The sequence below is a fragment of the Juglans microcarpa x Juglans regia genome, chromosome 7S (genome assembly GCF_004785595.1).
Source record: "Juglans microcarpa x Juglans regia isolate MS1-56 chromosome 7S, Jm3101_v1.0, whole genome shotgun sequence".
Lineage (NCBI taxonomy): Eukaryota > Viridiplantae > Streptophyta > Magnoliopsida > Fagales > Juglandaceae > Juglans > Juglans microcarpa x Juglans regia.
The window spans coordinates 316,536-336,011 of record NC_054607.1 but is presented as its reverse complement, the minus strand read 5'-3'; the positions used below and the strand labels follow the sequence as shown (position 1 = coordinate 336,011).

The window sequence follows — 19,476 nt, the reverse complement described above, 5'->3', positions numbered from 1 at the left end:
TGGGCTGAGGCGGGGCGAGACGAGACGGGATGTAATTTCAACCCCACCTCCTGTACCCTGGCTGGAAGGCCCACCCCTACCTCCTGGGAGCCGGGGCTTGGAAACCCTCCCCCGCATGATGCAGGGCGGGGTGTGGGGGTGGGTCCACCTCACCCCGCACCATACAAGTAGTACCTCTAATAACTATGACTTTTAAAAGTCCAGCGGCCCCAACAGTAATGTACGTAATAGCTAAAAGATAAAAGAAAAAAAACAACCTTACTCTTCATTTAAAATTTTATTACTCTTGGCCCTACTTATAATCTCGCACAATTTAAATAATTTATACATAACAAGCATTCCAAGTACGACAAATCAACGTGCCCATATTGTGATGTTTTGGTCAAACCAAGGGAAAAATCATTGTAAGATCAGATCGAGGCCATTAATTTTAAGTTTGTCCTCCGGAAAAAGACCCATGCATGTAGCTAGCTAGGTTGTAACAAGTGAGGTTGATTGATAAAGTGAGGAGGCGCCGTCCTCCCTTACACGAAAAAATATTTATATATAATAAATAAATAATTATAATTGATATATGATATATCTTGCATGTTCACTAGAAGAATATATGAAAGTAAATAATTTATAATTTATTTTGAATTTATTTTATAATATAACGTATTATATTAAATCACGTCTTTTAATTATGAATTTACACATCTTTTAATTTTAATTACATATGAAACATTAGATTCAAAGAGTGCACATGAGACACACATATATGTCGACTATGCCGAGGAGTACTTGAGTCTCCAATTACAATGCTGGCCTCTAATTAATTAGGTAATTGGGTGCTATAAATGAATTCAAAGCAATGGAGATATCCATGATCTGATCTGATCGATATTTGCTCTGCTAGCTGTTTGGAATCCCCTTTCTTTATTTATTTGCAAATTAATTAAGAACGAGCAAACATGATGGCGACCACCTTCGCGGCAGGAGTACTTCTTCCTGTCATACTCGATAGATTGGCTTCCCGTGGGTTCTTGAACTTCGTTCGGGGGGAAAACTCACTGATGAATTAAGCAAGTTGGAGATAAAAATGCTGTCCGTGAATGCTGTGCTAGAAGACGCGGAGGGAAAGCCAGATACAAATCGGAACGTGAAAGACTGGATTGATGACTTAAAAGATGCCATCTATGATGCAGAGGACATTTTGGAAGAAACTCTTATTAATGCTACTAATGCCAGCTGGGGTAAGTTACTCAACTATTTCTTTAGCCCTGCCATCGTAAGTAAAGTGAAAAAGGTACACGATAGATTGGCACTTCTAGCAGAACAAAGGGATCTTATGGACCCACTTCAAGGTGTTGGATGCAAATCATTCATAAGATTGGCTCCCACAGCTTCTTTGGTCCAAGAATCTTTTTTTCTTGGTAGGGATGATGATAAGGAGGCTATAATTAGCCACTTGCGCTCAATTGGCCATTGTCGGCCGGATGATAGCAAGATATGCGTGATTGCCATCGTAGGAACGGGGGGAATTGGTAAGACCACCCTTGGTAAGGTTGTATACGATGACATTAGGGTGAAGGAGCATTTTGACATTCAAGCTTGGGTCTGTGTTTCCAAAATACTTAACATGTTCAAGGTAGCCCAAACATTGCTTGAAGCGATATCTTCGTCCACTTGTACTACTAGTAAGGATCTAAACATGATTCAACTTAAACTAATGGATGAATTGAGTGGGAAGAGGTTGCTATTAGTTTTAGATGATGTTTGGAATATGAATTTTACTGTTTGGAACATCTTAAGTAATCCCCTCAAATGTGGGGCTCAAGGAAGTAAAGTCATTGTAATAACTCGCGATGAAGATGTTGCATCAATCATGTGTGCTGATACAACTCATCATCTAAACCCGTTGCCAGATGAAGAGTGTTGGTTGCTATTTGTAAAATATGCAATCCAAGAAGGTAGTTTTAATAACTCACCTCTTGATCAAGAGCTAGAGGAAATAGGTAGACAAATTGTGAGAAAGTGCAAAGGCCTACCTTTAGCAATCAAGACAATCGGAGCACTCCTACAATGTAACCAAGTTGTTGCTGCATGGAAACAAGTATTGACAAGTGACTTATGGGATTTTCCGAATGAGCCGATAGTTCCTGCTCTAATATTAAGTTACAAATGTCTTCCCTTAGAGTTAAAGCGATGCTTTGCTTACTGTTCAATTTTCCCAAAGGCTTATATTTTTGAAAAAGATGAGTTAGTCTTACTGTGGATGGCAGAAGGTTTCCTGCAAGAGTCCATGAACAAGACAATGGAAGAAGTTGGTGATGATTACTTCTTTGATCTTGTGTCAAGATCGTTTTTCCAACAAGCAAGCGGCAGTAAGTCGTCATGTTTCGTTATGCATGATCTAATCAATGATTTAGCAAGATTCGTGTCTGCAAAGTTCAACGTTGCGCTGGAGAGCAACGATTCTCAGGAAATTGTGAGCAAGACTCGTTATTTCTCATATATCATTGACGTGTTTGAGAAGTTTGAGCCTCTTTGTAAGGAGGCTCGAAGGTTGAGGACGTTCTTGCCACTTGAATTGTCACCAAGGAACTGTGATTTCCTCTCAACTAAAAGATTGCCACGTAATTTATTTTTGAAACTAACACGCTTACGAATGCTCTCTCTATCCCACTATCGGGATTATATGATTGAGTTGCCTGAATCAATTGAGAATATCATACATCTACGCTATCTGGACCTTTCTTTCACTAAAGTTGGAAAGTTGCCTGATTCTATATGCGAGCTGATCAATTTGCAAACTTTGAAGTTATCAGGTTGTAGAGATCTTTCTTTATTGCCAAGAGAGATGCGAAAGCTCGTTAATTTACGTCATCTTGATATTACTGCAACTAGAATAAAGCATATGCCGATTGAACTGAGTAGGCTGGAATGTCTCCGGACATTGACTACGTTTGTAGTCGGCAAAGATGGTGGGTCTTGCATTGGAGAGTTGGGAAAACTTGAAAATCTCCGGGGAAAGCTTTCAATTTTGGAGCTCCAAAACATTACATCTGGTAAGGATGCGTGGGATGCAAGCTTAAAGAGCATGGAAAACATCGAGAAGTTGGAGTTGAAATGGAATGCTGTCGATAATATTTCAGAAAATCAGAGAATTATTCTCGACAATCTCCAACCTCACACAAACTTGAAAAGTCTCACCATCAACTATTATGGTGGTAATAGTTTTCCAGATTGGTTGGGGCATCAATCATACCGTAATATAACATCTCTTCATCTGGAAAAGTGCACATATTGTTGCAGCTTGCCACCTCTTGGGCAGCTACCCCATCTACAGGACCTCTCTATTATTGGGTTTTCAGGAGTCACTACAGTGGGTCTCGAATTTTATGGCTGTGGTTCTTCTTCGATTGAGCCTTTCGGAGCTTTGGAAGTTTTGAAGTTCCAGCAGATGATGAAATGGGAGGAATGGTTACCTTTTAGCGCTGGAAGTGAAGGAGGTGAAGCTTTTCCCCGTCTCGGAGAGCTTTATATCGATGACTGTCCAAAGCTGAAGAGAGGGTTACCCGTTGGTTTTTCTTCTCTGGATAAACTTGCAATTAAGAAATGTCCAGAGTTGGTGGTTCCACTCCCAATGACTCGTAACACATGTGAATTGGAGCTAATACATTGTAACGAGGCTCTGTTGAAGGAGTTGCGGAGTGGAGTGCAGAAACTTGCAGTTGAGGGATTTGATGTACTAGACTCGCTACCAGAAGGGATGATGAACTCCAACGATAATCTTCAAGAATTAAGAATCACTGATTGTTTCTCGCTCATGACACTTCCTGACGGCAGTCTACTCTCCAAGTTAAAAACACTCGAAATTAACATGTGCCAGAAGTTGGAGATTCCAATGCATTCGCAGTATTCTTCCCTTGAAAGATTGAAGTTGTTCAAAACCTGTGAATCTCTCACGTCGTTTCAGTTGGACCAATTCCCAAAGCTTTCAACAATCACCACCTCTTGGTGTAAGAATCTGGAATCTTTTGCGGTTTCAGAACGATATGAATATGATTCAATGGTCTCGTGGATAGAAATCCATAACTGCCCTAATTTTAAATCTTTTCCGAAAGGTGGATTGCGTGCTCCAAATCTTACATACTTTTGTCTCAATAATTGTGAGAATCTGAGTTCCCTGCCAGACAATATGCACCTACTCCTTCCTTCTCTTATGTGTCTCCATGTACTGAATTGTCCTGAAATTGAGTATTTTCCTAAAGACGGCTTGCCTTCCGGTCTGAATTCAATTATCATCTACTGCTGCGACAAACTTTTTGCTAATCGGAAGGGATGGGTTTTGCAAAAACTACCCTCTCTTATAAAATTGGAAATCGGTGGCAACTCAGAAGACTTGGAGTCTTTTCCCGAGGCCGGATTGCTGCCCACCACTCTGACCCATCTTTCCATCAATGGATTTCCAAACCTGAAATCTTTGGACAGGGAGGGGCTTCAACACCTAACTTCTCTTCAGCGTCTTCGGATCGAATACTGCTCTACCCTCGAGTGTATACGAGGAGTGGCTTTGCTCGCCTTCCTTTCTCATCTACAAATCAATCACTGCCCCAAGTTCAAGGACATGCCAAAAGAGGGGCTGCATTCCTCCCTCTCTCTTATACAGATCAATGGCTGTCCTTTGTTGGCCAAACAACTCGATGGGAAAAAAGGAAGAGAATGGCACAAGATTGCAAAGGCCCACCGTATAATGATTGACGGAGAATTTATTGAATGAGCTGAAAATCAAGCAAGAATTCCCACTTTCTGCTGTATCTGCATAAGGGATCTTTCGTAGGGTAAGTGCTCTTTGTCAACCATTTATTATCCGATTATTGTGTGTTTAATATATTCCTCTCACTTGCAATCATAATTTTCTCAATTCTGTTTTATATATGATTTTCAAGCTCAGGAGGCATAGGTGGGCAGTGCAGCATGTGGTCTAGATGATATTACATCGTATGTATAAAATAGATGCTTTTAATAATGACTTCTATTTATATTTATTCATTAAGAAATTGTGCAATGCACAGTAATCCAATTTAATTTTAGTGCATGAATGTGTTGATGTTGTCTGTGGGGAAATCTTGTTAGTGTTATTCGAATCTATGTGTGGAGCTAGCTGTTCTTCATATTGAAATAAATGTGTCTGTCTAATCAAACGAATGCATATATCCTTTGCTGCTCTTTAGCCTTCCTTTTGTTAGTGTTATTCGAATCTATGTCTAATCTAACGAAGAGACAGCAAAAGACACTGAAAAATAACATGACATGGCAACCACATAACGCGAACTATGGAAAAAAAAAAAAAAAAGATTCCTCTTTCTTTAATTACAATTCAAACCTCTTTTAATATGACATTAAAAAATATAGATCTCTCCCCCGGATTATAGATGTTTGACAGATTCACAATTGTATCATATTTGCTAAATTCATTTGGCTATATATGCATTAATCTTACGATTTTATTCTTTATTATCTAATCTAAATAATATTTCTGAGGAACCAATTGAATGTAATTAATAATTGCAATCGGTCCACGTATTCGCCTGTTCCACTTTTCCTTTCTTTAAATCAAAACGACCTCGTATCCTTGAGCATAGATGTCGATGATAAAGTAATATTTGCCGCGGGATGTAGAAACAAGAAAAAGTGAAAAACTACACGGCTCTCTGGATCCAGCTCCTCTCCAACTACCTCGGGTGCAGTCCTGAAATTTCCCTACGGTTCTCACGGCGACTGTCTACGCACATACACCTGTATATTGTCTTTTTGGATCTGTGTGCATCTATGTATGCAATCCCGTGCTGATCATCTGTTCGAGAAAATGCCTCTTGTTGGTTTTATTCGTTCAATCATTTGTCCATTTCTTTGCTATGCAATCAAATGGAAAAAAAAAACTGAATTTTGTTCTTTTTTTAGAGTCCTTCAATGGGTTTGCTTCGCATGCATTTCATGTTCATTTGGTGCTTCTCGTTCTCTCTTTCTTTTTCTTTATTTGTTGTGCTTGCTTTCACTCTATTGGATGGAATTTATCCCTTCTGTGAATGCTCTGGAAAGTCTCTTCTTTAGCCTTGGATTATTGGGTCTAGAGGTGGCATCTACGATGAGTAATCTTAGTGAAGCTGCGCTTTATAGATAATTCTAGAGAAGCTTCGATTGAATTGTATTTTTGGAGTTATATCGCATATCAGACTAGCATTTTTTCTGGGTCGTTACATTTGGCTTGCAAGACTTGCACAGATTTAACCAGCCTAATTAGCCGACTCCTTTTTAAGATTTTTTTTTCTCGAATATGGCAGTACGAAACTCCAACCTATGTAGTATTACTCTTTTATTAATTTACATAAAGCTGACTTTTTTTTTCCAAGGGGAAACTTGGAATTTTTGCGTTGCACTGTTGCTAGTATATGACCTTTATTTTCCTTTACTGTGTATAATCTTCTAGGAGTTTATGGATACACGCTGTGAATAGTTTTTGCTGACTCACTAAAACTATCTTGTTTGTCTGTTTTTTCACATGTATATGGCTATATTCAATGGATAGGTACTCAATGGAGCAGGCTATGGTCTGATTAGAGGGGAATGAACTTTTCAGGATGCTCTCTGACAGCTTCATTCACTCCTATTCATTCATATCTCCTAAAAACCAATAGCAGATTGCCATTCGCTATATTCCATAGGAATTTGACCAAATCAAAGAGCCTGTCTGCTTATACTAGAAAAGATCAACTACTTGCGAATGCTGTGATGGTTGCAGGGCGCTATCCTCCTCCCTTGTTTAGGTGGCTATTCATATGTTTCAATTTTGTATGCTCAAAAGTAAGTGTATTGATTCTACGAACCTTATTTTGTATTGGGTTTTGATCAGTGTTGCTCCGATGATGGAGTGGACGGACAATCATTATAGGACTCTTGCCCGTCTCATCTCGAAACATGCATGGCTCTACACAGAGATGCTTGCAGCTGAAACAATTGTTTATCAGAAGGATAATCTTGTAAGTTAGTAAAAGAATTTCCTTTTGGAGGAGATTGAAGAAGTATTAACAGTATTGTGAGCAACTGAAGTATTTAGTACATGAAAAATGACGTAACTTTGTAGGATGGAGCATGCAAAATTGTGAGCATGATTCATTAACATCACTAGATTTTTGGTGTTATGTTGCGTATTGGATGAATCCAACTCCAGGCTTCTCTTCTCCTAGGAATCCTGACTTGGTATGCAAGCTCAAGAATGGACCTTTGGTCCATGATTAAGATGGAGTAGTACAACTAATTGTTTGGCTTTCAAGCAACAATTTTTTTTAACTCCTTTTGAAGCTTGTTTCATACCTCATTTTAATTTTATTATATCCTGATGTGGTAGACGCTTGAATGGTTATGAAATTTCAATTTCCAGTTTCACTGCCATTAACATTGTGTTATGCCCTCATTTCCTCAAATTTTGGTGTATCTGACGGGTTGCTGTCCCCATACTTCTCACTCTTATATTTATATTTCTCTTGCTCAGGACAGATTCTTGGAATATTCTCCAGAACAACATCCCATCGTGCTTCAGATTGGTGGGAATAATTTGGAAAACCTGGCAAAAGCAACTAAACTTTCTAATCCGTACCACTATGATGAAATCAATTTCAAGTTTGTACAATTTATTGTGCCATCTCTTTAAGCTTTTTTCCTATTTGAACACTGGACTGAGCCATTTTAGTGTTTACCAGTTGCGGATGTCCTAGCCCTAAAGTAGCTGGACATGGATGCTTTGGTGTTCGTCTTATGCTTGATCCAAAGGTTTGATAACTATGCTGATTTATTTGATTACTGCAACATGCTGGTGCATAAACGGCTATGCTTACCAATAAAAGAAAATGTTTACTGCAATATGTCTGGATAGTAACTTTCTTTCTCAATATGCTCTGATATGGCAATTGTTGTTTACAAGGATAGTTTGTTGGGGAAGCCATGTCAGTGATTGCTGCCAATACAGATGCTCCTGTTTCTGTTAAATGTCGAATTGGTGTCGATAATCATGATTCGTATAATGAGCTTTGTAAGGTCCACTCATCAACATTTTTTTGTCTGTTCCAGTTTAAGGCAAACAATTTAAGTTAAATTTTCTTTGGTACTTTTTTTTCTCTTAAGGTCTCGTTTGTTTTCGTAGATGAGATGAGATGAGATGAAAGTTGAATAAAATATTATTAGAATATGTTTTTTTAATATTATTTTTGTTTTGGAATTTGAAAAAGTTGAATTGTTCATTTTATTTTGTATGGAAATTTGGGAAAGTTGTAATGATTAAATGAGATGAATGAGATGAGAAGTTTTGTGAAAGTAAACGAGGTAGTCCTCAAATTTAGAACGAACTGCTGGAGGAGAAGAAACTAGAACCAAATTGTGCTTTCACCTGAAAATACTCTGCCACCATCGATTCTCTATGGTTGCATTTGAATGTCTTGCCAATATATGGGCTTTCAACTTAGAAATTCTCATACGTACATACATGCATGCGTATACAGCTTTCTCTGGATAGCTTTGGACAGTTTGTTAGACTTTAGACTCTTAACACTCTTCCTTTAAACAGCTTTGATAGACTTTAATGGGCATAGCTTTCATGATTTTGTTGTTTCTTTTTCTTCTTCTAGATAGGCGTATGTCTTGTATACTTCATGTGTACTTGGATTGTGCCTTGAAATGAATTCTTATTACTTATAAAAAAAAATATAAGTTTGTCTTATAAAATCTGATTTCTTACAGTAACATGGCTTAACCGTGGCTTCAATTTCTGCCGAATGCAATATTTCTATGCCTTTCCATGTCTTTTAGCAACGCATACTGTGTTACATGATTCCTCTCCAGGAGCTGGCTATGTTTTTTTGCTGTTGAGCCAAGAATCAATATTCTAGAACTATGATTAGGTTATATGCCAAGGTTGCTAGGGTTGCATCCTCATATTTTTGTGTTTGTTGTTGTTTTTTTTCATCATTTCAGGTGATTTTATCTATAAGGTTTCTTCTCTATCACCAACTAGGCATTTCATAATACACTCGAGAAAGGCCCTCCTCAATGGCATCAGCCCAGCTGAAAATCGAAGTATTCCCCCCTTAAAGTATGTACTTGATTATTCTACTCTTACTAAAACTAATTACCACAATTACCACTCTTGAGTACTTGGAATGGGCCTGTTGAGGTTTTTAATGAATATTTTATTATTTATCAAGACATGAGCATCAGAATCATACACTGCTACTCAGGATATGTCAATTGCAGATATGCACTGTTATTAATTGATATGTACACTTTCCAATATATTTAATTATGCAGATACGAATACTTTTATGGTCTCCAGCGTGACTTTCCTGACTTGAGATTTACAATCAATGGAGGCATAACTTGTGTTGACGAGGTGAGACAATTATCTTCTTTTTTCTCTGTCAGTATATGCCTGGATGTCAAGAATTGTATCTATAAAGCAAACATGCACACACATCATAGATACATACAGGCGGCATATGTAGGGGTCAAGATACATCTAAAAGCTGGAATAACTGAAGAAGACAATGTCAGCTTGCTATTAAGAGTGCTCCTTGTATTTGTGGCAGAACGTATGAACTTGGATTGGCCCGTTTGCATGACTTTACTACAATAAACCTCTAATCTCTCCCTCGAGGCACTATTGTGATTCCCATGCCTCCTAATGAAAATTGAGATCCTTTATGAAGTCACTACTTTTTGCTTATATTCATCTGGTGTAAATTAATTTTGTTTTTTTTTTTTTTTTCATTTTATAACTATCTGGTGTAAATATTTGTTATTTTGTGCTTATATGTATATATATATATATATATATATAAATGGTTGCTGCTTTTATATTTGGTCCTAGCTTTTTATTTTGCTTCTCTTTTCTCTTCATGTATTGGTTCTAGCTTTTGATATGGTTTGTTAGTTCTGAGTTATGCTTCACACAATTTTCTTTAAATGAATTTGCTATCTTGTAATTTATTGATGAATTCTCTGATACTTCCACTTTTACCTATTTCATGGTCATTTAAATCATAGGCCAATGCAGCTCTAAGGGCAGGAGCTCATGGTGTGATGATTGGGCGTGCCGCATACAACAAGTATATGTTATACATATTTTGAGAATTTTCTTGGTCTGGTCATTGATAGAAAGTTTTAAAAGTTGGTTTCATTTATGTGATTTCTGGCTTGTGCAGTTTTAAACAGTAACCATAAGTATGGTAATTCTAGTTCAATTGTGACAGCTATAATTAGTGCAATTAACAGAGTATACAAATGCTCCCGCACACAATGCAAATAAAAATCCTTATTTTGAGTGAGGGAGTGGGAAAGGAAAAATTGGGTGAATTCCCTAGCTTTCATGAGTTTTGAGAGTTAAACAAGATGCTTTACGCGCACACAATACTTCCCGCTGTTGACACCGAGTAGTTGACGAAATACCACTTGCCCTTTTTAATACAGCCCTTGGCATACCTTGGGACATGTTGATTCAGCAATTTATGGTTTACCAAGCAGTGGCCTTACACGTCGTCAGGTTGATTTACATATTCAGCTCTCAAATGAATGCATGCACACATTTTCTCTGATCAATTTACTTGACTTACAGTTTTTATTTTCTTTGTCATTCTAGATTCTAGAGAAGTATCAAGTCTATGGAGATTCCGTTTTGGGAAAATATGGGCCGAGACCACGTGTCCGGGATGTGGTGATGGTGCGAATACTTTAACTGATTATTGTTTTGCTTTTTATTCTGTTTCTTCACTAAATTTATTATTTTATTATTTTTTTCAATGGTAAGATTTAATATATAGCCATACTTCTTGTAGACATGGATGATTGAACAATAAAACAGAATTATCCCTGCATTATATACTGTTCTTTTGCGTTAGGCTACCTTGGCTATCAAGCTGATTTGATCCCAATATGGTATTAAAATTTAGGCTATGTCGCATTGGGTCCTTTAGTATATGGGAACATATGTTGCCCAGAGATGATGCCATTTCGTGAAATTTGGCATTCCACATGCCAAAGAGGAGATGTAGATGCTTGGGTCACAGATCATCAATGTTGCTGCTATGCTACTTATAAAATAAAATAAAGAAAAAAAATAAATAAATAAAAAGATGTTGCTGCTATGCTGGCCCAGTTTAACTGCCTCGTTGCTTACTACCCGTTGCCTTATAGTGTCCTACTTTGGAAATGAATATGGAAGTGGTGGATATACTTAGAAGTGCAAAGTAAATATTGTATTAGAATCCCTAGTATCTGATTGCTGCATATAGACTAACACACCTATTTTTTTCCCTGAAGTCAGTTTCTCACTTGCTTATGCTTACAATAGTCCTAATATTTTCTGACGTGTCTTCTGTGTTGCAGCCTCTCATTAACTTTTTCCATTCAGAGCCTGGGAATGGTCTGTGGAAGCGCAAAGCCGATGCCGCTTACCAGCATTGCACGGTGAGAATTGTCTTTGTTGTTGTTGTCCTTGTCGTCTCGGCAATTGTTGCTTTTTTGCTTGAAGAAAGATTCTGACACAAAGATGAAAACCTTGTAGACGATTAAATCATTTTTGGAGGAAACCCTGGTGGCAATTCCGGACCGTGTGTTGGATTCAAGTGTTGCAAAGCCAGCAGCTGGTCGTGATGATCTTTTTGCTGATATACATAGTATGTTACCCCCTCCATATAATGTTAGAGAACAGGAGGTGGTACTGTATGCGTAGTTTGTGAATCTTTTTGAACGTGAACTGATTGGTCTCATGTAACATTATGTGGTTAATAAATCTTGAGGTGATTGGTTACATACAATAATATAAACATTATTAACAATCAAAATGAATTATATCAATCGCACGTAGCGAGTGGAAAGGAAACACTGACTGTTTGTCATCGTCCTCCTCGATATCTGGCTGCAACTATCGGAGGTCTCTCAAGGCCACGCACGAATTCCTCCCACCTATATATATATATATATATATATATGGTGCAATAATAATTATTCTCATTAGTCACTATTCACTATTTTACATCTCACACCCTATGAAAAATATTTTATACTGAAAAAAAAACTGTGAGGTGTAGAGTATACGGGTGAATAGTAATTGATATATTGCAAAATTCATGGTATAATTTGTCATCAATCTTTGAATAAAATATATTTTTATGTGTAAAGGTTGGGGTGGGGCGACATGAGGTCATGTGTTGAAATCTTTATGCTACCATGTTAGACATCACTTGGCCAAAAAAAAAAATCTAGAAATTTAGTGGTTAGGCCACTTGCTTTTAGAATTACATCACATGTAATAAAAAAGATAAAAATATTTCAAAAAACAATCACAATAGAAATTATTTCATCAAAGATCAAAACAAAACCTCCACACTCCTCTATGTATTCACTCTGTTTTGTTCAACAGTTACGCTTCATTTGAATCATCAACTCATTTCAACTTATCATTACAATTTTTTTGAATTCCAATACAAAATATAATAAACAATTCAACTTTTTCAAATCTAAAAATAATAATAATATTAAAAAATAATATTCTAATAATATTTTATCATCTCAACTCAACTCAATTCAATTCATTTCAACATCCAAATACAACCTTAATCTATGAAACCTCCAGTAAAAATCACTTTAACCTACAACATTATTATTACTCTCCAATTTGCAGAGCGATTATATCTATTTCTTCAAATTTAAATTGCTTTAAAAATCTCTTATGAAAGCATTAAATATTTTACTTTCACTTGCACACATTAAAAATATCTATCTGAATAATCGAATTTGAACAAAAAATAAATTAAAAATAAAATATAATTTAGTTATGCAATGCACGGTAAGTTAATGTAGTATTTTGTCTGATTTTGTGGCGGTAACGCTTATTAATACGGGCCCAAAAACAAATAATTGTATTAGAAATACGCAAGAAAGAACCTTTATCTACTGTGAGAGAGTCAGAACCAGACAAACTCAAACGCACCCACCAGCAATGGAATCATGGAGCTCTTCAACCAACTGGACCGTCACCGGCGGCTCTCTCGCGAATTCCCTCGCTTTCGAGTCCTCTCATTCCCCGATCGACGACGACGACGACGACGACGACCCAAAAATCACCTGCAATCCAACCGTCTTCAAATCCCCTCTTGTTCTGCGCCCTCCTTCGCCGGATTCCGGCCCTTGCGAGATCACAAGTTAGTGCTGCAAATTTCAGTTCTTTACTCCTTTCTTTTGCTTCTATTGGAATATTTTGTATGATAACTTCTTCCCGAGGAAAAATCAGTTGGCTTTCGTTGTTTCGGTTTATATGAGCTATGAGAGCTTTTTCCGGTTAAATTAATTCGCGAACTGTTTCCTGTATTATTTTATTTTTTATTTTCAAATGAATCAGGATGGGATTCGTGAATTCATGTTTGCAAAAAGGTTCGGTTTTATCCCTCTGTTTGAGGCAACTTTTTTTTGTAAGAAAAAAAAATCCGGTTTTCTTTTCCCAAGTTTCAGGAAATTTGTAGAGCATAGATTTTTCTCTCTCTTTTTTTTATCTGGTTTTAGACAAAGCATGAAAATGTCGCTTAGCTCAGTAGAGGATTACGCGTAAGAGAGGATTGTTTGAACAATAGTTGAGATTACTTCTTGGTACACTATATCGCATAGTTAATGTGTAGTTTTATTTTCTTCACATATGAGCACCGTTTTGTAAGTGGAGTACGTAGACAGCAGCTGTTTCTTTGAGGACAAGAATTAGGCAAAGTTGGGTGTTAGTGATGACTTGTTGATTATTTGAACAAATTTATGGAATATAATAAAGGTGAAGATTGTTTGTCAAAATTGCGGATTTGTGAGCAAAACTCTGATTTACCAATTGTGAAGAACTAAACAGGAGATATTATTGCATTGAACTGGAGGAATTAACTCAATTTCATATTTTTACTTATAAAAAAAAATTAACTCAGTTTCAACAGTGTATGTGTAATGATAAGCATTAAGTTCATTTTGTTTCAAATATGAGCACTTTTGTATTCTCTGCATTGTGATTTGCGGTGCGACACCCATGAAGTTCTGGGCATGCTCAAAAGGAGTTGAGAGGGCTGCTGCCACCACCATCACCACCAACTCATTGATGGTTTTGTAGTTTCTGAGTCCTCTGGTAGAAATTATATTTTATGCTTTGTGCGTTTGAAAGGATTTGTGGAATCCTATCAATGTTGTTATGTTTTAATATCCATGTGAATGATCAGGCCCAACCCGGCTGTGCCCAAACTCGAATTTGCTTCCTATCATGAATTGTGAAACTCCAGCTTGTTTACTCATGTGGTGTCAGTATTGGTATTTTACATCCACTGTTTCTCCTTGCTTCTTAGGAAGAAGACATGTAGAAGCCCACTACACTTGCTTTAAATATGGTCATCATCTGTTCCTATTATATTGAAATTTCTTTCTGATGTGATGTTTATAGATTAAGGCCATCGATTAAGTAGCTCTTGAATTTACGCATAATTTTCCTAGAACCTTATTTATTTTCTTCAAGTGAAAGTAGATGAGATAATTATTGGAACCTCCCACATTATCCTTGTAAATAATAAGCTTCTGTCGCAGTTGATTTGATGCAAAAGCACGAGGTGAGGCAGGTTTATGTTCGAAGTACTGCTCGAGTCTATGAGATGTACTATCATTCTGGTCTACAGTGCAGCAATGAGTATCTCTGTACTGTTCGCTGTGGCATTGCTGCTAGAGATGAAGAAGTGCTCACAGCTGAAGTTGAAGAAGTTATTTCTCCCAATCTAGATGGGACTAATAAAGGCCTGGGTGAAGCAGATGTGAAAAGTGGGCGTAATTTGACTGGTGGTGAAGATGACTGGGTTGAAGTGAGAGTCCCTGATACTCCTGTGGCTGAGAAGAAAAACTCATCTTTGACATCGGAGGCTGATAGCGTTGCAGGCAGAAACAAGCAGGTATATTTTGGCTATCTTTGTACTTATTCAAGCAAAGCTCTTTTTGTCCCCATTTCCTGCTCTTAAATGGTGGGTATAATATTTTGATGTATATCACTTAGTGGCTTGTATAGTGGCTTCCATCCCTTCCCAAGAAACACAAAGGGAAAAAAAAAAGAAAAAAAGAAGAAGGAATGATCTAGCCATTGATTGGGCCAAGTAGATTAAGAGTGCAAATGATTAAAGTATCAACTAACCAGGGCATTCTTTCGATAAATTTATTTTTGGGTGAACTACTTCAACCTCCCTTGCATTTTGACAAATAACATAGACACTTTCCTTCTCTGAGAAAATTACTTGGGCATCCCTCAAGTGCCACGGAAGGCATACATTTAGGTCCATTCTGTCAGTTTACCATCATAGAATGAGTCAGGAATTATCATAAGTATTTTTTCCAGTTCCAATACATACAGAAGTTTGAGTTTACGGAGCCCTCCTTTCTTCTGATATGAACACAGCCTTAATGTGTTTTTTCTTAAAGGGGGGACTCAGTTGACCACTATCTACTGCCACCCATGGGTAAAGCCCACCGGTTTTGATAAATATAGCCACCATTCTCTAAAGCCAAAGTTCCACTATCATCTCCAACCTCTGTTGCTCTTTGAGCAGACCCAATTTGGCCATTGATCACAAGATCTTGGCGTTTAAGGTTGCAGGTGAAGTTTTGACATATGAACTTTGCCTGTCTGCAACAAAAACATCTGCTCCTTAAACCTACTTCTAAAGGCCAACGCTTGTGATGGAAACAGAAGTCGATCTGGAATATTTTATGCTTATTGCCAAGATCTGTTGTCATTTTACTATATGGATTGAGATTAGCAGATGGAATATGGTTGGGGTTAAGATTGTGGATTGGTGATTGGAGATTTGGATTAGCAGATGGAATCTATCTGGATTTGGGATTCAGTGATGGTAGTTTGCTGTTTGGAAATTTAGGGCCGGTAGATGAAGGATATGAAATGTTAAGGTTAGAAAAAGAAGAGGGGGGAGGAGGATGAACAACATGAAGGTTTTAAATTCTAACCTTTTTAATTTTTAATGAAGCAAATCTCTAACATTTTATAAAAAATAATGAAAGATAATCACCAGTCTCCATTTTCTGTTTATGGCGTCTTTTATCATGGATGGGAGTGTAATTTTATAAAATACAAGGGAGGTACATGTATTTGAAAACTCTAGGGGAGGTTTAAACAATTTACCTTCATGTGTTAGGCTTACTTCTCCAAATCTAGTTGGGGATGCTATGATTTAATGCTCAGAATAAGGAATGTCCAAGTTGTTTCAGCTATCATGACATCCTATAGTTTTTTCCCTATTTGCTTTTGGTTTTTCTTCCACTATCTTTTCCCCCCCTTAACCTTAAAAATTTACAGGAGTTTTATGAGGCTACAGCAGAGATTACTGATGCAAGTCCTTGCTTATCCCTTACACTTCGTCTGCTCTCACTTCAGAGTAAAGATTGTGTTTATGTTGATGAAGTGTATGTGTTTGCTGATCCTGTTGCTTCAACTGACTCTGAAGATCAGGAGGATCGGGTGGAAAACCCAGCTGGAAGTTCTCTTATGGCCATGCTTGTACCAACCCTTTTGCAGTTATCTAAGACAACTAAGCATAGTACTGGTACAATGGAAAAGCAGAAATTTCCTGACTATGGGTCAAGGTCAACTGATCCGACAAACTTTGCAAGTAAAATTAAACAGCAGGAAGGAAAATCCAGTCTAACCGATCATCAAGAAGTGAAGTGCCAAGGGGTGAATGGTTCCAGTGCAGGTCCACCACATATGCTGAATCCTCCACAAGTTCCTGTTTCAGAAAACAAGCCTAATCACCCCTCACATTCTCATCTTGAAAGAGCCATGGACGAGCTTGTTTCTCGAGTAGGCAGAATAGAGGATCTTTGTTTGAGGTTTGAAGAAAACATGCTAAAGCCCATAAGCAGCATTGAGGTAAGACTCCAGAGGGTAGAGCAGCAACTTGAAGTACTGATGAAGAAATCACTTAATTCTGAGTTGCCATCTTGCTCAAGAATTTGTGCTCCTGATTTTTCATGCAATGAATCAGAATCCAACTCCTTCTATAATAGTGGAAGTGATTATCCTAATTGTGGATCATTTGAATCAGATAAGAAGGACTTTTGTCCAGATGTAACGCCCATCCCTCCTTATGATGCATGTGACTCAGTGAACGCTGCTCAGTTGCTCCCAGGTCTTGTTGTCACTGCTCCTGAGTTTTCAAATTGTGATGATGTGGAAGAAACTTTTGCAACAGACACACTGAAAAACTCTTTGAAGGATAGACCAAAGCAAGCCTTTTCAATTGATGATGCTTTAGCATCTGCACTCGCACAATTTGTATCTTCAACTTCAATCCCACCTCCAACCTATACCCAAACTCTTGCAGTTAAAGCCCCTGAGTTTTCAAATGAAGATGATGAAAGTGACAATAAGAAAGCTTCACCTGGAGTTCAGTGTGAAATAGATCATCCAGTTTCTTGCTATAGAACAGATGGGACAGAGTGTACGAAATATTCAATTTCATCCAATACTTGTCTAGAGGGTGAAGGAGATGTAATAGGATCTCCTAATGATGACTGCCCTGAGGAGACAGCTGGGGGAGCTGACAAAGACTGCCGGCACTCCAAGGGAGGGGAAGGTGACTTTCAGGCCACAGGATTTGACCCTATAGTTGAACACGAAATAACAAGAACAGATTCCACTCAGATATTGAATGATAGTGTAAATTTAGAAGTGAGCAAGGAGAAAAGCAATACTTCAGTTCCTAATAGCGAGAATGTCTCTGATACTACCCAAGAAGATGATGTTGCAAGCTCTGAATTGGCTGCTACATTAGAAAACACAAAATGTGGATCTGAATTTCTGCAGAAAGTTCTTGACTTTTCATGTGCAGTTTCTGTAGTGGATTTCAAGATTCCAGTCCTGGATGTGAAATTTGCATCTCAGGAAAATTCCAATACCAAGGCTCCCTTGAAGCCCTTTTGACTGACATGCAGGAATTAAACGTCGAAGTTCCTTGCATCAAGGATACGGATGATGACTCCCCAATTACCGAGCAATGCAACTTAATTTCGCTGGAGGATGGTGAACTGTCATCTCCTGCAGACACCAGCCATATTTCAGTGGATATGAACTACTGCGATGTAGTGGATGTGCCTTTGATCATTGAGGGTGAAAGCCTGCAGGACCATCGGACATTCTGCAGCCATGAAATCTTTGCAGAGAGTCTCATATGATACAACTTTTTTTTTTTTTGTATAAACTTGGTTTAGGCAAGTAATAGATGTATGCTGGTCATCATTTTATTGTATAGCCTTTTCTGTTAACTTTTTTTACCCTTTTCTCATTTTGTTTTAACCATTTAAAAGTAACTTGAATGTCTAGTACATTACCATAGAGAAACTGCTGTGAACTCGGAATGCTCCTAGAAAAAGTCAGTCATTAAATTGTCCTCGGCAGGAGAATTGTAACATCTCCAGCCAAAAAAACTCTTATCCCATAAAGAATTTAACCTTACAATAGAAATGTCTCTTGTCTTAACAGAACTTATCCCATTATCTTCAGAAGATAGTGTTGGAGGGACTGCATACGTATTTGTACTGTTTTGATACTTCAGATTGTTTTATCTTCGTATATATCAGTGACATATATTAAATTATAGTAAATTTTCTTCAGAGAATGTTTTATAACCGATAAAAACCAGGAAAAAATAAACTATTGAATTAAAAATAGTCATTAAAATTGTAGTAACTGGATATTAGAATTATCAGAACAACCTGAATCATGACTCTCTACCATGTCAATCATCTTGTGTAACACTTTTCTTATTGGGTCATTCAATTGAGACTACAAAAATTATACTAACAAATTTTAGAGCATTGGTATTAGTTTTATCAAATTTATCTCTAAAATTTGATGAAAAGTACATATTTTCTATAAATTTAAAACCTCTCTAGCTATAACCCCATATTGAATTAACTATTGAATTAGTCAAAATAATAATATAATATTATTTTTTTAATAATAATATTTTTAATTTATTTTTTCATATTTTACAATTACACTAACTCTATATTAATTAATAATTTAATTTAATAGTTAAATTATTGTTTTCCAACTTAAATATATTTTGACTCAAAAGTGGGAAATAATAATTTAAGTAAATAAAATAATGGTTATAGAGTGTGAACAGTTAATTTTCAAATTTAGAGATAAACTTAAATGTACTGTAACTCAAAATTGAAGATTTTAGTATAAACTGAATCTAATGCAATGATTTTAAATACAAATTCATTAAATTTTGAAGATGACATTCATTTGATAAGTCCAATACTAATATTCTTAATATTGATAGGTTTTTTGTCCTTTTTATAATAATAATAACAATAATAACAATAATAATAATAATAAAATTTCAGAAATTTATTTTT

At 36.9% G+C, this 19,476-nt stretch overlaps 3 protein-coding genes across 6 annotated transcripts; all 3 read left to right on the top strand.

Annotated features, from left to right (window-relative positions):
- Positions 1 to 894: 894 nt before the first annotated feature.
- Positions 895 to 4,765, top strand: LOC121241417 (putative disease resistance protein At3g14460). The gene has a single exon (XM_041139173.1). The coding sequence runs from the start codon at positions 1,082 to 1,084 to the stop codon at positions 4,763 to 4,765; it is 3,684 nt and encodes a 1,227-aa protein (XP_040995107.1). The 5' UTR covers positions 895 to 1,081.
- Positions 4,766 to 5,647: 882 nt separating this feature from the next.
- Positions 5,648 to 11,835, top strand: LOC121241180 (tRNA-dihydrouridine(20/20a) synthase). Of its 4 annotated transcripts, none has more exons than XM_041138841.1 (13): positions 5,648 to 5,786; positions 6,575 to 6,812; positions 6,899 to 7,025; positions 7,538 to 7,665; positions 7,746 to 7,815; positions 7,972 to 8,074; positions 9,013 to 9,130; positions 9,346 to 9,427; positions 10,081 to 10,142; positions 10,504 to 10,576; positions 10,673 to 10,753; positions 11,419 to 11,499; positions 11,597 to 11,835. In XM_041138841.1, exons 2-13 carry the CDS (start codon positions 6,613 to 6,615, stop codon positions 11,762 to 11,764), a joined length of 1,293 nt encoding a protein of 430 aa, XP_040994775.1. In that variant the 5' UTR covers positions 5,648 to 5,786; positions 6,575 to 6,612; the 3' UTR covers positions 11,765 to 11,835. The 4 variants fall into 4 exon arrangements, with proteins under 4 accessions (XP_040994775.1, XP_040994773.1, XP_040994774.1 ...); XM_041138839.1 differs by having other exon boundaries at positions 5,650 to 5,819; XM_041138840.1 differs by having other exon boundaries at positions 5,650 to 6,812.
- Positions 11,836 to 12,951: 1,116 nt separating this feature from the next.
- LOC121240369 lies at positions 12,952 to 18,417 on the top strand. Its single transcript, XM_041137786.1, has 3 exons — positions 12,952 to 13,235; positions 14,638 to 14,993; positions 16,406 to 18,417. Exons 1-3 carry the CDS (start codon positions 13,034 to 13,036, stop codon positions 18,029 to 18,031), a joined length of 2,184 nt encoding a protein of 727 aa, XP_040993720.1. The 5' UTR covers positions 12,952 to 13,033; the 3' UTR covers positions 18,032 to 18,417.
- Positions 18,418 to 19,476: the final 1,059 nt, after the last annotated feature.